The sequence below is a fragment of the Penaeus chinensis genome, chromosome 8, assembly GCF_019202785.1.
Source record: "Penaeus chinensis breed Huanghai No. 1 chromosome 8, ASM1920278v2, whole genome shotgun sequence".
Lineage (NCBI taxonomy): Eukaryota > Metazoa > Arthropoda > Malacostraca > Decapoda > Penaeidae > Penaeus > Penaeus chinensis.
Genome location: NC_061826.1, coordinates 19,350,349 through 19,367,848, shown reverse-complemented (window position 1 = coordinate 19,367,848; position 17,500 = coordinate 19,350,349). Strand labels below are relative to the sequence as shown.

The 17,500-nt window shown below is 35.7% G+C and overlaps 1 protein-coding gene across 1 annotated transcript in view; it reads right to left on the bottom strand.

Moving 5' to 3' along the window:
• LOC125027726 (low-density lipoprotein receptor-related protein 2-like) overlaps positions 1-17,500 on the bottom strand; it is a 304,068-nt gene that overhangs the window by 951 nt on the left and 285,617 nt on the right. Inside the window, 35 exon segments of the mRNA XM_047616827.1 lie at positions 192-300; positions 471-726; positions 1,608-1,760; positions 1,974-3,029; positions 3,132-3,383; positions 3,550-3,613; positions 3,615-3,788; positions 3,904-4,108; positions 4,251-4,406; positions 4,648-4,804; positions 5,094-5,233; positions 5,487-5,645; positions 5,764-6,924; positions 7,191-7,410; positions 7,593-7,776; positions 7,938-8,149; positions 8,348-8,571; positions 8,749-8,969; positions 9,250-9,431; positions 9,577-9,760; positions 9,880-10,140; positions 10,285-10,495; positions 10,624-11,165; positions 11,522-11,746; positions 11,967-12,141; positions 12,375-12,693; positions 12,822-13,046; positions 14,260-14,388; positions 14,502-14,598; positions 15,249-15,423; positions 15,532-15,785; positions 15,972-16,159; positions 16,272-16,398; positions 16,830-17,018; positions 17,135-17,345. Of these exon segments, the coding sequence (XP_047472783.1) occupies positions 192-300; positions 471-726; positions 1,608-1,760; positions 1,974-3,029; positions 3,132-3,383; positions 3,550-3,613; positions 3,615-3,788; positions 3,904-4,108; positions 4,251-4,406; positions 4,648-4,804; positions 5,094-5,233; positions 5,487-5,645; positions 5,764-6,924; positions 7,191-7,410; positions 7,593-7,776; positions 7,938-8,149; positions 8,348-8,571; positions 8,749-8,969; positions 9,250-9,431; positions 9,577-9,760; positions 9,880-10,140; positions 10,285-10,495; positions 10,624-11,165; positions 11,522-11,746; positions 11,967-12,141; positions 12,375-12,693; positions 12,822-13,046; positions 14,260-14,388; positions 14,502-14,598; positions 15,249-15,423; positions 15,532-15,785; positions 15,972-16,159; positions 16,272-16,398; positions 16,830-17,018; positions 17,135-17,345 (8,797 nt within the window).

Here is a 17,500-nt window from a genome sequence, read left to right as displayed (position 1 = left end):
AAAATCAATGTTTATGATACTATCAATCATAAAATTAAAACTATTATAGATATTAGTACATTCAAGGAAGTGTCACACAATGAGTAAATTCAAACTAATGTCAGTGGTCAATAAAAGCAAGGAAACATTATAAAAACAAGGAAGCATTATGAAAACATTTGTATCTGGCATGCACATGCATGTAGACTTACTCCGTTTGCTCCTTCACCAGATGCCATAAATGAGGGAAGTCCTACTTCAACATTAGTTCCTTGTCTAAATACGACACTGGATCCCGGTAGACCATGGCCCTTTAGGGTTCTGTAGTAAAGGGCATAAAGCATATATATTGACAGATTGTGGGATAAACTACTTTTTTTTTTAACAAAAATATTTAACAATATTGCATTTTTTCTTGTAAAGAATACTGATATACATACAAATTATAATGTATAACAAACATACAAACACTTATTCTAAATGTTACTTACATATGACGACGGTTAAAGAATACATAGAGAGCTGCTAGAGCCCCAAGAACCAAGATAGTAAGTACAATAGGCACTACTACCGTGGCTGGTGACCATGGTTCATGTGAGATTATGCGTTTGGCCACGTAATTTTCACACAGTAAACCAGAATAACCATCGGGACATTCACAGCTCAAAGCAACCGAGTGATTCAGTGTACAAACTCCTCCATTTAAACAACCACAACCTAGTGGTTTGGCTTTAATTGGTTCATGTGCTGTAAATATTAATAGTTAATTAGTAGCATATTCGTAAACCATCAAAAAGTTAACCCCTATGATCCGGATGATGTGACCATCATATCATGAGAAAAATTGGCTGAGGGCCACCCAGGATTATGGGAACTTATCATCATGAGAATTTGGGCTGAAGGTTGGGGTGACAAGAATGACTCGACACAAGTGCATAATGTTCTTGGTGGGTGATTAGACTCAGTGGGCATCTAGGCAGGGGCTTTTACATTATTTCCTTAGATAAACAAGTGTGGGATGTACCAAATGTGAACCATGACGAAGAGTGCCGGCTCAGAGGGGTCACTATTTCCATGTTCAGGATCCTACTATTACTGCCTGGCGTGACCGGGGTATAGGTTGTATTACAGAAAATTGAATATTATGAAAAATAAATTAATTGACACAAATAACACTATGTTACTTATTGTTATTATTATCATTAGTGCACTGAATTATGGACTATCTAGAGAGATGATATGGAGACTGTGCAAGGAAAATCAAATCAAATGACAACTATAGACATTGGAAAATGGCAAAAAAGCTAAAAATGCTTATGCAGAAAGAGAAAATAAAATTGCAAAGGGGAGGTATGGAGTCTTTTGTCACAACAAATAAGTGTGCATGTGTGCCTGGCTTACACACTGCACACTCAGCAGAGTGCCTGCTCAAATAAGCCTAATACCCATATTTTGGTCTACGGGATGGCAGTGAAACATCCGGATTCAGTGGGTCAAATTTCCAAAATACTCAAATCAGTTAACAAACTATGTCATGATATTTTAATGTTTTTCACTTACATACCAAATCTAGAATGTAATACTCCTTTTTAAAACAAGAAAATATAAACAAAAACTAAAACACTTACGAGCATCACAATTAGGAGAAGTGTTCTTGACTCCCTTATTATCTGGACATGCACACTTGTATCCACCAGGTACAATGAGACATAGATGGGTACATGGTGTGTCTCTCTGACATTTACTTGTCATTGATGTGTTGTATCTTTTTTCAGCAAAGACTGCAAGATAGAGTCAAAGCATAAGTAAACATTTTCTTCCTTTAATGACCTTTTACTGACAGCAAATAAAGGTATTGATGTATGTCATAATAATCTGATATATATATACACACTGAAACTTTCCTTCTTTATAAACAAATTTTGGAAAGGTGACAAATACTGATAATCATATCCTACTATGACTTAGCAAAAACTTGTAAATTAGAGGCATACCTTTAATACTTGTTGGATTAGCAAACTCTCCTGGGAACTTCACTGGGACTCCCCTTCCAAACTTATCCATACTATAAATTTCTCCTGAGTCACGTGTAACCCAGTACAAGCTAGATTCAAAGACATCTAGAGAAAGAGGATGTCTGAGTTGGTTTCCAGAGGCCACCAAAGTTCGCTTTGAACCATCTTCTCGCATCATTTCAATCTTGTTCAGCTTAGCATCTACCCAGTATATTGTATGGTCCATGGCAAAATCAATAGTGAGTCCAGTAGGTTGGCTAATAGCATCTGATACAAGAATCCGTCTTTTGCTGCCATCCATCCAAGAGGTTTCAATTTTTGGAATTGAGCCAATGTCAGTCCAGAACATGTATCCATGATCAGGATCAACAACAATAGATGTTGGATCTTCGAGGCCTGTTGCAATAACAACATGACGGTATCTACCATCTAATGTGGCCACTAGTACAGCTCCTCTAGGTTTATTACCTGTGCGATCTGTTTCACTCCAATACAAATTCATAGCAGCCCAATCAATAGCAAGACCTGTGGGCTTGGCTCTGCTTTTGATTTCTAAGTTTTGAGCATAACCCACTGTTACATTTGCCCTGCCAGGTGATCCAGGCAGATAAGATCTCTTAATGGTTTTTCCATATGAATCAGTCCAGTAGACAATGCCAGACTCTGGTTCATAATCAAGAGATTCAATGCTGTCTCCTTTGATTACATTCATGGCTCTATTGGAGGTCAGATTGAATGCCCTTATTTCTGGACTGTCTGAATACACCAAGGTGATTGCCCCGCCTTTTAAGCGGCAAATGCCATTCACTTCAAGCTCAAATCCTTCACGGCATGAACAGGCATGAGTACCATTCAGGTTGGTACACAACTGAGAGCAATTGTGAGTGAACTCTGCACACTCATCTACATCCTGGCATGCCTTAGGATTGTCTGGTTTTATTCTGAATCCTCTCATGCAATGGCATACATATCCACCCTCCTTGAGATCAGTACAAGTTTGTTCACAACCACCAATTGTGCAGTTTGAAGTCGTATCTGTAAATCAAAATAATAGTTATAATTTAAGATAGTTATAAATCATTTTGAGATAAATTAAAAACAAATTACACAAACAGAAGCAACTGTAAATAAACTTACGGCATCCAAGTTCATCTGAATTGTCTCCACAATCATCTGCATGGTTACAAATCTTATCTGCCTCAATACACTTTTCATTTGCACAACGGAACTCGTTAAAGATGCAAGGCCGAGGACGACGAGAACAAATGGTCATGTTGTTTTCATCCGATCCATCTCCACAATTATCAATACCATCGCATTTCTGATACAATGGTATGCATTTATGGTTGTTACACTGGAACCTTCTGAGGGTATTACAAGTATAGTTGCCTGAAAAAAAGAGGATTTTATTAGTCTCTTTTGGTCACAAAAATGCTTATAACTTCTCTGACCAAAGCCAGAAAACACTGTATACATGTTCTGATTTCTACATTTCTCAATAATATTATATCTAAACATCTACGAGAACAGACAAAGCATAAAATATTAGACTTACTGCAAAGACTTTCACGTTCATCAGAATTGTCATAGCAATCATTACTGCCATCACACAAAGTCTGTCACTTTGACACAAAGGTGATTATCACACTGGAACTCCTCTTCATGACAGTACCGGCCATTGGGGAACCGTGGCTCACAACTAAGCTCATCACTCAAATCATGGCAGTTCCTTTCACCATCACAATGGAAATGTTCTTGAATGCAGTGACCTGATGAGCACTGGAACTGTCCATCCTAAAATGCAAAAGTATTGTAAGTTTGAGACAAAACAACAATGATTTCAACTAATCATTATGTTTTTCGAACTCTACTTCACAAATCTTTAAGCAATCTGTTTAAGCCATCTTACCCTGCATTTATGCTCTCCGCAGTTTTCTTCATCAGACTTATCACCACAGTCATTATCGTGATCACAGCGCCAACGGTTTGGTATACATTTGTTGTTGTTACAGCGGAACTCACTCTCAGAACATTGTCGATACTGGCTGCTACACATATCTTCATCTTCATCAGAGTTATCTCCACAGTCATTTTCAAAGTCGCATAGCCAACGCCTACAAGTTAGGATAAATTTGTAACTTTTAATCAATGTAAATTATGCTATATAATATAGATTATCATTATTTATGTATCATATGTAAATCATATATCCAAGAATCATGTACAGATACTCCCTTAACTGCTAAAAACTCTTACTTAGGAATACAACGTCTGTTCTTGCACTGGAAGTCTCCACTTTCATGACATTTTGGACAGTTTTCTACTTGTTCATCAGTATTATCTCTACAGTCGTCCTTGCCATCACAGAAGAGCCATTGAGGAATGCAACGATAATTTGTTCTGCCTGGGCACCTGTGATTTTGAAAAATGCAAGTTATTAAACAACATAATATTTCTATATTCAGAGATATTTGAAGATTTTTGTCATTTCATTTCTATAAATGAGTGAACTTATAACCTATAACCATAATGCTCCTTCTTCCAAGATTTTGAACTCTTTCCAAACAATTACAACTAGAAGAAAATACTATGTAATATTATGATAACACATACCTACACAACTAAAGATTGGATCTTAATACATTGAGCTTACCTCTTCCATCCTTCTGTACAGTTTCGTTGCCGACACAGGAAAGCAGGTTCATCAGAGTGGTCACCACAGTCATTGTCTAAGTCACAGAACCACTGGATGGATATACATTTGCCATTCTTGCATTGATATTCTGTTTCCTTATCACATGGTCTGTTATCTGTGTGGAAAACAAAAACCATCCAGATGTCATGAAGATACTTGTACATAAACACATGCCCAACAAAGATAGAATTATATAAGAAACTGAATTGAATTAAAATACTGAATTACAGAAATTATGACATCATTATATTAAAGTCAATTAATATACACATCAAGGACACATTTGGGGGGAGGGGGGGGGGGGTGCTGAAATATAAATACATATATCCTATTGACATACAAACATTCTCTTACTGAAAAAAATTATACACACCAAATGATCCAATACAGATTGACAAACTTACTGCACTCTTCTCCTTCATCTGAACCATCACGGCAATCCTTATCTCCATCGCATTTCCATGCTATGTTGATACATTTCCCAGTAGTTTTGCACTTGAATTCTAACTCAGAACACTCCAAGTGACAATTGTTCTCATCAGATCTATAAGAAATAAAAAAAAATCATATAATGCTTGATCTTCATAAAAACATGGTATGGAAGATATATAAAAAAAAAAAAAAAAAAAAAAAAAAAAAAAAAAAGTTTCTCTGGTCTTTGTCTCTATGGATACAGAATAATTTTATTACATGAAAAAGTAATGTACACAATACTTAATAATATTCTTATTATTTATATAGTTTTTTGGTTATGAAAACAAAACTATGATATAGAAACTGATCTCGTATACTCTTACCCATCTGGACAGTCTTCTTGTCCATCACAAAGCTGTGTGGGAGCAGCACATCCATTCCCATCGTCACACTGGAAGTGTCCAGGACGGCACTTTCTTACAGGACAAAAATCACCAGGAGGCTCATCACTGCCATCAGCACAGTCCTTTTCCTTGTCACATCTGAATATCAAGAATAACTTTTAGTATCTTTATAACATAATTAATACTAATATCATTCACTAACAAAAGCAATCAAAGTTTGTTTATCAGTCTTCTGGTGAAAAAAGACACAACTTACCTCCAATGTTTGGGGATACACTTGTCGTCTTCACCAGCGCAACGGAATTGAGTTTGTGTGCAGTTTGCAACACAGTTCTTTCCATCACGGCCTAGGTAAAACTGATCAGGGCACGCACACTTGTATGTCACTGTACCATTCTCAGTTGGTGATAATAAACAAAGATGAGAACATCCACCATTGTTATCACCACAAGGATTCTTGTATGGAGGCTGACGTAGTGGATGGTATACTTGAATGTCATAAGGTCGGTGGGTAGTGTTTCTCAAGAACTGTAGGTCCTCACCAGTAAATTTATGTGCACGAAGAATAGCCTTTAGGTTCCAATCAGTCCAGTAAATATAATCATCAAATACTGTAATTGCAAAAACATGTGGGACCTTGGTACCTCTCATAACCTCATGTCGGTTTCTGCCATCGAGATCAGCAAAAGCAATGTAATCAAGATGAGCATCTGCCCAGTAAATTCTGTCAGCAAAGAAATCAAAAGTCAGTGCATTTGGCCAAATGATCTTATTCTCAAATCCAAGAACACGTGAGAAGTTGGAACCATCCATTCCAATACGGCCAATGTAGGACTGAAGATGCCAGTCAGTGAAGTATACATAACCAATGCCAGGATGAACTGCTACTGCTCGAGGATCATTAATACCACTTGCTTTGAGGGTCTTACGATTAGTGCCATTCAGCTCGGCAACATCCAAATGTTTACTGTGTCGGTCCAACCAGTATATCTTTCGACCTACCCAGTCTACAGAGAGTCCCTCTAGGCCATGGCTGTCATGTTTTATAATCTCTTCTTTTCCTGTACCATTGATTTGGGCTCTATATATCATTTTGGCTGTTACATCAGCAAAATAGATCATATCATCCTTGTCATCAAAGTCCAAAGCCACAACATTTCGCAGGTCCTGATGCATTAAGAGGTATTGTGAGCCATCAGTTGTCAGGCGCCTCACATAATACTTATTAGTGAAAAATACCCAAGGTTGTTTGTTGTCTTTCCTCTTGCAAATGCTTATATTTGGTTCTCGCTCATAGAACTTTTCATCACACTTACATATGTATGAGCCTGGATTGTTGTAACATTTCTGTGAACATACTCCTGGGGTTTCAACACATTCATTGATGTCTTCACATGCTTTGCCATCTGGCATTAACCTATTGGGGGGAAAAAATAATATAAATTATACATGTATAAGTATGAAATACTATGAAAGTGAAAGACTAGGATATAGACAGGAAAGGGAAACTGTCAGGTAGAAAGCATAAATTGCACACAATTACACAGACAGACAGAAAAACAGCTACAGGAAAAAAGAAAAGACATACATTTATCTCCTTGTATATCACATAAAAGTATATGTAAATATCCTAAAAATAAATACAAATATGATAAACTAAAGTAAATGAAAACCACTACATACTTGTATCCTTGGTTGCAGGCACATTCAAAGCCAATAATTGTGTTGATGCACTTGTGACCACACTGATGTAGTTCTACTTTGGCACATTCATCAACATTACAATGGAGTGGCTCATCAGAGTCATCTGAGCATTCACTCACTTTGTTGCATAGTAATTTCATAGCTATACATTCCCCATTCTTACACTGGAATTCTGCTGGTCCACATGTCTTCTCAGGTTCTGAAATGTATATTTTAAGTGAACAAACAATTCAGAGTATTATGTAATGCAGTACATTTTCAATGTTTTAAATTATTCTTTACAATATTTTCACCAACATTTATAAATGCATTTAATGCTAGCAAATTTATATTACTGAGGTTAAAGAGCTTAATAATGATAAGTCTACATTCTTCACTCACCACATCCAACTTCATCTGAATTATCACCACAATCATCTTCTCCATCACAATGGTATGTCTTGCGAATACACTTTGCATTGGAGCAAGTAAATTCATCAGCTGAGCACTCTCTGTACTGGCTGTTGCATTCTATTCCCTCATCAGATCCATCTCCACAATCATTGTCAAAGTCACACTTCCAATCCTATAGAAGAAAAAAATAATTGTATGAATTTCTTAGGGTTTCCATATCTTTTATCTTAAAATGTATGAAACATCAGCAAATATCTAAGCCCTCTCCATACACTATAACATGAAAAAAGTAAAAAATAAATTATTAAAAATAATAATCTGCTTCAAACTCACCTTACTGATGCACCTCCTATTTTTGCATTGGAATTGGTTTTCAGCACACTCTTCTGGCTCTGGACAATTCAGCATTGTTGTGTTCTCATCGGCACCATCTACACAGTCAGGGTCACCATCACACACCCACTTCCGTGGGATGCACATTGCACGTCCCCACTGCTTGTTGTTATTGCATGTGAACTCTGTTTCCTCATCACACTTTCGGTTATCTGGAATAAGTATTAATACTTAATCAAAAGGTTTTCTATGGAGTATAAAATTGTATGAGCTTTGTGAAAATCATCCTTCTTCTAAACCTTTTACAAAATAACTCACAAAAAACTCTGACTGCTATTATTAAATGATATATGAGGTAGTAATACAATTACAAGGCAATTATAAGTAAAATCTTTTGACGTGAGACTTACTGCACTTGTGCCTGTCATCTTCATCTGAGCCATCTAAGCAGTCATTATCTCCATCACAGATGTAAATCTTGGGTACACAGTTTCCATTATCACATGTGAACAAATCCCCAAAGCATGTCCTTCCCTCTTGCTCACAATACTCTTCCGGTTCATCATTACCATCACCACAATCATCATCACCATCACAGTGCCAAGTGCCCGGGATGCATCTGTGGTTTGGACACCTGGAATGGGAAAGAAATTGAATGATAGCTGAACTACTGTTAAAAGAATACAGTTAATTTCAAAAAGTAGTTTTATTTTACTTCATCACTTTTTTGTCATATAAATTCAAGAACAATATTAACATAATATAGACCACAATTAAATTCTAGTTTTAAAATACTTGACAAGAACATTACCTAAAGCTATTAGGTGGACATGAACGTTCAGAACAGTGAAGTGGGTTCTCATCAGATTTGTCACCACAGTCATTATCACCATCACACAACCAATATGGTTCCACACATATGGTTGTGTTTTCACATTTGAGGTGGTTTGGTGGACAGGTCACCTCAGGGCAAAGTTCAACGTTTTCATCAGAGGTGTGTTTATCCTTACAGTCATTTACACCATTACAAACCTAAAAAAAAGAGGAAAAAGAAAAAAGAAAACTAAAGTTTTACAACATTTTACTTCATTATCCTCATTCTTATCAGACAGATCTTACACCCTTTTTTGTTCGTACACTTCCAATTAATATCCATAAAAAAAAAAAATAAAAAAAATCCATTATCATTAAATTACCATCACATTATCAAGACTTCTTGCCTCATATGCTTATAACCGAGTATATAAAGTGTGCAACAAACTGACCAGAATACTGAAAATACCATAAGGTAAAAATCAAAATTCCAACAAACCTGTGATTGTGGTATGCATCTGTGATTTGCACATGTAAACTCTCCATCAGCACATGGTGGATATTCACAACCTTCTTCATCTGAACCATCACCACAGTCATCTTCATGATCACACTTCCATGTTGAGAAAATGCAACGTCCATTCTTGCAACGGAACTCACTGGGGCTGCATGTGTGGTATGCTGTGGGAAGCATGAGAGAATTATTATCATACCTTAAATCAGAAAAAGCCTATATGAAATTAACATAACCACATAATAGAATACTAGATGATACAGCCATATAAATAACAAATATCAACTGCCAATACATCTGACCACAACTTACTGCAGTAGTTCCTGTCTTCATCTGAATTATCACCACAGTCATCAGATCCATCACAAGCCCACAATCGTGATATGCATTTTCCATTGGCACAGTAAAACCTGTTTGCATCACAACTGTAATTCTTTGGGACACACATCTTGTTCTCATTTACAAGCTTCAAAGTAGCATTACATTTGCACTCAACCTGAGGAAAATTTAGTAGTAATTAGCTTATTGCACTCAATATGAAAATATCCAGAAGATAACAGCTGTTATAAATATTCAAATCTAAATGTAAATAGCATAAAAAAAACACTAAAATACCTTATTGTCAGGAACTGGATGACAAGATTGTGCACATCCACCATTGTTTATTTCACAAAGGTCAATTTTGCATTTCTGTCGTTCATCAGAAAACACGTGAATATCCCTTGGTGATTCTTCCAACCTGCGAACCATCTCTACCATGTCACCACCTGTGTACTTTTCTGCCCTAAAAACTCCCCTAAGTTGTAGATCAGTCCAATAAATGAAATTTTTATGGACAGTAATCGCAAATGGATATATAGTGGCAGAGATAATGACCTGTGAAGCAAAAGAAAAACAATTAGTTACTTCAAAAAAATTATTTACATATACTTTCCTCTTCTTTCATAGTCCAACTTTAAAATCAAAATATATGCAAGAGAAATGGATGGTAGTTCTGAACAAAGGAATTTTGATATTCACCTCTCTCTTAGTTCCATTCAGATATGACCTTTCAATATTCTCTCTTACAGCATCTGTCCAGTACAGCATTTCTTCTTCATAGTCAATAGTCAAACCACTGGGTTGAGATAGGTCATTTCCTATGATGACTTGCCTAAATGACCCAGCCATGGTTGAACGATAGATCTTACCCGATGTGCCAAACCTTCCCCAGTCAGTGAAGTACATATGACTGTGTAGGCAAAAGAAATAAAAATCAAAATAAGATATTCAGTATCCGCAATAATTTTTTAGCAACTAAATATAATAAATGCCATAATTCCACTTATGAGAACACTCCAAAATTCACATAATTCTTACCCTCTGCATGGATCCAAGACAAGAGCTCGTGGTCGTTCGATTTGAATAATCATAACTACATGAGATCCATCCATGTTCATTGCATAAATACTGTTGTTTGCAGAGTCTGTCCAGTAGATTTTCTCTGATGTCCAATCATATGCAATGCCTTCAGGATTTATTCCAGATTGTAAGATTGGCTTGATATCATCCACAGAAGGTGATAAACTAGACATGGTAGCAATCTTTGTGTCTGGTCTGATTTGTGTAAATAATAGTTTCTTGTCTTTGTAATCAAAATCAACTCCTACTACATTAGTCAAACCCTTAACTGCATCAAATGGTACAGTATTACTCTTGGGAGTTAGTGATAAACTTCGGATTTCAGTTCGTGTTGAAAAGACTAGATATTCTTTTGAATCTTCACAATCTCTCTTATTCTCTGCTAAAACTCCAGATGCACAGTCACACCTGAAGGTCAATTGTTCTGCATGATCTACAGGGAATGAGAAGCACAGCTGGGCACATCCACCATTGCCAAGTCTTGTACATGGGGTATCAGCCTGGAAAATTGAAATATAAATTATATTTCTCTGCATATTCAAACAAATGGCTCAGTAAATGATTAGCTACCAAGGAGTCAAATAGTATGCCCTACATGATCTCAGCTGAATTCCCTCTTCCTTGTTTTTTTTGTGAAAATGCTTCAGTCTATTGCTATTAATAACGATACTGTTTTTATTATATCTAATATTATGTTCATTATAATATAATTAACAATACTATTCACAATACAAATAAAGATGAATCTTTTCAATAAATCAAGAAAAAGGGTAAACAGGACATGACATGTATATTATGCCATCCCAGCATCACTAGGTTAAATATAATAACTGCTTTATGAAACTGTAGTACCCACCTTTGAAGGCTGATTGGTAGAATCAAAAATAGCTATGTCTCTTAGATTTTCCATATTTGTCTTAAATCGTTCTGCCTGCGTAGTATTTCCTGGATATTTTGAGGCTCGGAAGATAGTATTCAGATTTCTATCAATCCAATAAACAAAGTTATTATTCAAAGCAAGACCCATAGGATTAGGCAGCTTCCTTCTAATGAACTGACGGTTTCCACCACTGAAGCTAACCTGAAAACAGAAAGACATTTCTATGAGATACAAAGCTTTTCCAGTTATTCAAACAACACACTCACATCTAGTAAACTTTATAGTTACTTTACATCTTCTACATATATATGCAATCAATACAAAATCACTTTAAGAATCAGTTTTAAGAATCAGTATAATAATTTCTGTGATTATTTTGCTGTGTCAGAAGGGTTTTTTTTTGGGTTTTTTATATACGTACCTTATTAATGGAATCAAGTGCTGAATCCACCCAGTACACATCATGTGTGAACATATCCACAGTAATATCCCTTGGATTACTCACTCCACTAGTTACAATTGGCTGCCATTTCGTACCATCAAGATATGCCTTTCCAATCATAGGGAACTGTCCATAATCAATCCAATAGATGTACCTACAAAACATTGAGAGACATTTCTTAGGCTTAAATTTTGATAATAGAGATACCTTTACATGCACATAATGTCCAAAATTAATGAAATCTACACTGAATAAGCATTTGTTACAAAACTGCAGCTTCCATAAACATGAATAGTTTAGTCCTACAATGGTGAAAATATAGCTAGTTTTAACTTGGTATGAAAGGAATCTGAAAATCATTACCTGGCAGCATTAATTATATCCTACCTTTTAATTGGATTGACAGCCAACTCTCTTGGGGAGTCCTTAGTGACACTCTTAAGCACCATTCTGTTGGTACCATCCAACCAAGATACTTCTACATATGTCTCATGTGGGAACACATTGGTGAAGTAAAGATTATTAGCAATCCAATCAATTGCAATACCCCTGATTCCATTTGACCCAATGCCAGTAGTAACAACTCCTTCCTTCTCTGTGCCATTTGGTCTTGATCTATAAATTCCATTTGAGCCTCCTTGATTAAACTCAATCCAATATATATAGTTCTTGGAATAATGGTAATCCACATGCAGGACATTGTGGCCTGAAAATGAAGTTTAGATACATGTTAATGTCATTAATTTTCAAATGTAAACTTCTATATGAATATTCTATTCATGGAATTTATTTTAATTAATTCAACTATTTGTTTTCTAAAAAAAAAAAACTAACCAGGTTCAGCAATGGGTGCCATAGCCTCTCCTGCACCATCCAGACTGAAGCCTCTGACAATGTCTAATTGTGATACAATAGCAAATTTGTCATATGGTTTGCAACCCTTTTCTCCATCAGCTTTGTATCCTGTGGTGCATCTACAGGTTCGCTGTTTGTTGATCTTTGGAATGCAGATGTGCTCACATCCACCATTGCCCACCATACAAGGATGAGAGTTGATGACTGGAAAAATGAAAATATTATCAGTAATTTTCATCACCTAATCCAAACTTTGTTGAAGATTTTAAGAGACATAACCAAAACCCATCACATTCCATACCCATTCCCTCACTTCATTCACCAAAGTCTAATTCATTATATCTCTCTTAGCAAACCATCTTTGCATGTTCTCCACATACTTCTGTTACATCCTTTCTTTACTCTCTCTGGGGCTGTCTACAGGAGACAATAACTTTCAATTTAACCCAAAAGCCCCGAGAAAAAGTGTTCACTGTAGTATTGTTTTGTGAAATGTCTCTACAAGTGCTTAGCCACAAAGGAATCAACTATGAGACCTTGTGACCTCACCTGATTTCACCTGTTCTTGAAACTGCAGGAAAAACTTTTTTGTTTTTGTTTACTTAAGCTATTAATATCAATAGTTATTTTTATTATAGACTTTATAATTATTATAGTTTTATTGACATTACTAACACCAACATTAGATACCAGAAAATATTATAAAAAATCAAGGAAAAGTGTAAACAGGTGAGACAGGTAGTACTCGTAACTGACTTATTGGTGACTTGGTACTTGTGGACCAATCTGTGTAAGAACAATTAATAAATCAAACTCACAGTGGGCATGGCATGTATGTACATGCCATCCCTGGTAGCTTGGGGTTAAGATATTATCTCTTTTGATATTCTAATCTAAATACATCAGTGGTACTTCAGACAAAGTAGCACTTTAATTCACAAGTATTACTTCACAAAACACACTTGATCGAAAAGAAAATATTTTGACTAAATACTTCTTTGTTTGGTATGATATACACCCAAAGATCAGTCTTCTGTGACTGACATATTTGTGCATTTCCCTTTTAAAGTTATGATTACTTTCTCATGCAGTTTTTATATATACTGTATGAAATTACTTAACTGAAGCTCCCATATCCACTATCAATATGAGACATGCCATTTCCCAAATCAAGCATTGAAAATTTTGAGCTTGGGAGTGCAAATAGGAGAAGTCCATAAAGAATCAGAAAAGTAAAAGCTTGGTGCAAGAGTGGAAGAAATATTACAGTGCAGAGAGAGCAAAATCAACTGGCAAATCATAAAAGAAACTCATCTCAGTGGTTAGATGAGAACAAAGCTTTAATGACAATGTTTGATTTGAGTGGTGCACGCAGGGAATAGTGAAGTTCAGCACTTACTCTTCTTCTCCATCTCACCTGGCCGCTTCTGGAAGACCTTAAGGGACTTCAGATCACTTTCGTTTTCCAGCAGCGTCTCTGGGTTTAGGCCATCAGGAAGATCAACACGCTCCACCTTCTCATAGGATGAATCAAGATAATAGAGTCCTGAAAAGAATTAATCAATAGTTAAATTCTACTTCAAAGGATGCATGCATAATGAACAGTAATCTCTAATCCATATCTGATACTAGGGACTTACTGAACAATGCTAAACTTACTGCTTTCATATACAGCTAAAGCCTTTGGTCGAGCAATGTGATTTGCCTCAGTCAGGATTTCTCTTATGTTACTACCATAAACATCACTTGTCATGATCTGCAACAGGGAATGGTTTTGCATGAATTAAAACATGTGATATATAAAATCTAACAACATATCATCAAGCCACAAAAAATATTTATTTCTCTGTCTTTACCACCTTTACAAAAATGTGGTAAAGGAATAATATAGCACTTGCACAATATACTGTATTTTTATAAATATAAAGACAAAATATCTAGTGACAGGACCATACAGTCATTGTGTATTAGTGGTCTTCTAAATCTAAACTAAATCTTAATGAAAAAATAACTATTGCTATCATTCTAGGTATTTTGCAGTAGCTGGAGTGACAAAATTAGATATGCAATCAATAAATCTTTGCAAATGAAAATAAACACAAATAGTACACATTCTATATACAAATATGAATCTTAAATGAAGAACAATTTCTTTATTCGTATGTTTACCTTTGAGATAACTTCCTCTCCTTGCTGCTTGTGGATTTATACATAAATATTTTTTCAATTTAATACAACAGTACATATTACTATCCAATTCATTTAGTTTTATATGAGATTCTATCATCTATTAAAGTTTCTAGTGTACACACCTAATATCTATCATGTTACTGTTTCTTCATCATATTCTTTGGATAAAAAAGGCCGAAAAGTTCAACAGTTTCATACAGCAGCTAAATGACTTACCTTAGCCTCATTACTTGTTGACCAGTACAAGTTCTTGGCTTCAATATCAATTGTGATATACTCTGGTTTGATATTTGTGAAATTGTAAAGAATTACTGGATCTGAACCATCCATGCTGACTTTGCCAACCTTTGCTGGAACTCCAGTACCACCATCATCAAGCCAGTACAAGAACCTGTTACAAAACCACACAAAGAAATGCATTAAAGATTGTACTCTATTACTGGTCTTTGTATAAAGAAAACAAATACTGCATGTGCCATATTCTGTGAAATTCACTTACCCATCAACAGGATCCAGACACATAGACTTGGGCCTTCCAATACCTGTGGCATTGCCATTGTTATCTAAAATGACACTCTGGTATTTAATCTTGCCATCTAACTTCAAGACCTCAATGTTGTTAGCCACACGATTTCCAATATACATGTTACGGCCAACCCAATCCCATGCCATTGTATAAGGTGAACCAACAATTCCGAAATCTAGGTAGGTCGAACGATTGCCACCACCAATCTCCATTGTGTATATGGTACCCTGGCAAAAAAAAAGAAAAAAATAGTAATTAGTAAAAAACAAAAACAAAACAAAACAAAAAGTTTTCAGTAACTAAAAACAATATAGTGTTATAATCATCCATATCTCACAATCATATATCTGAAATAGAAAAAAAAAAAAAAAAAAAAGAGATACAAAACCAAATGTAATCCTCAAAATACATACATTTTCACTGTCTTCTTCAACGGCTTCGATCCAGAATATACGATCCCCATTGCGATCATAATCGAGCTGAAGACCATGTTCCACTCCCACAATGGGAGTCAGGAAGCCAGCTGCACCTTTCTCTTCAGGTGTTAGCGCAACATCTACAATCTGGCTTCCTTTCATTACCATAAGATATGGGGTCTCCTCTGAAAGAATTACAGGAAAACAAATATTAAAATCTGATTGTCAGAAAAAGGTATCAATAATCATGAAAAATCCCTGATGTGTATATCTGCAATAACTTATCCTCATACATACCCTGGTTACACTTTCCACCACTGGCTAACTTGTACCCTGGACGACACAAGCAGGTATGCCCTTGAGGATGTTTCAGAACACAGAGGTGGTCACATGGATTTGATGCACAAGGATTATTTTCTTCAGGCTGTTGGAAATGAAAAACAAAAAATTATAATTTCTTTGGTATTGCTATGTCCTATTTTTTTCTTTTTTAATGCACATATTTCTTGGAGCGCACCCAAGGTAAGTCAAATTTCCTTCATTATGCAAAATTAAATAGTTAGTATTTAATTAAAAAAACATTAAATGAAAGTGACTTACATCACTTTTTTTGTGGTTTTTTTCTAGGCACAAATTATATTCTTATGGCCTCCCCCCTGCCCTCGCTCCCCCCCTAAAAAAAAATCCTGGGTGCACCCTTGCAAGCTATCCATCTATCCATGTCTACTAAAGTTATATAAAATAAATATCATTGCACCTAATCATTTTCATTATTCAGTTTGAAACTTTAAACCTATTCCTAAAATGATACACAACCTAAATGAAAAAAAATATATATGTAACCCTCAAACTTGCCTGTAAAATTGGATGGTGTACATGTATACTAAGGGGTTGTGAAACAAGATGTGACACAACAGATTCATTATTTCCACGGAACTTGTGTGCTGATAATACACGATTAAGCTGCCTGTCTGTCCAAAACACATTATCTTCAAAGATGGACAGTGAGTGTGGATGGAGGAGGTAATGGCTACGGGCGAGGACCTGCAATGAGAATACATGTCAAATTACATTATACTAAGAGTCAGTAGCCAATATTTACTGCAATTTATTTGTAATTCGTTATTTTATGCAAACATCAATACCTCTGATGTACTTACCTGCTGCCTTCCAGTGCCATCATAGTTGCAGAAATCAATATAATCTAACTTGGAGTCAGCAAAGTAGATCCTCCTAGTAGGTATGTCTATTGCGAGACCATTGGGCCAGAAAATCTTACTCTTGATGATGATTGTTCTTTCCTTGCCATCAAGACTGCTCCTTTCAATCCTAGGGTTCTCACCCCAGTCAGTCCAGAAAAGCCAACGAGCACTGGCGAAAGAGAAAAAAATGTTACCAAAGTTTAACCCAAATGGCATTATTTCATGTCTTAAATGTTACCAAGATTTAAATAACAATTTAATAATCATAACATCAAGAATAAGAATAACAGCATCGATATCAAATGTATTAAAAAGAAAAACACA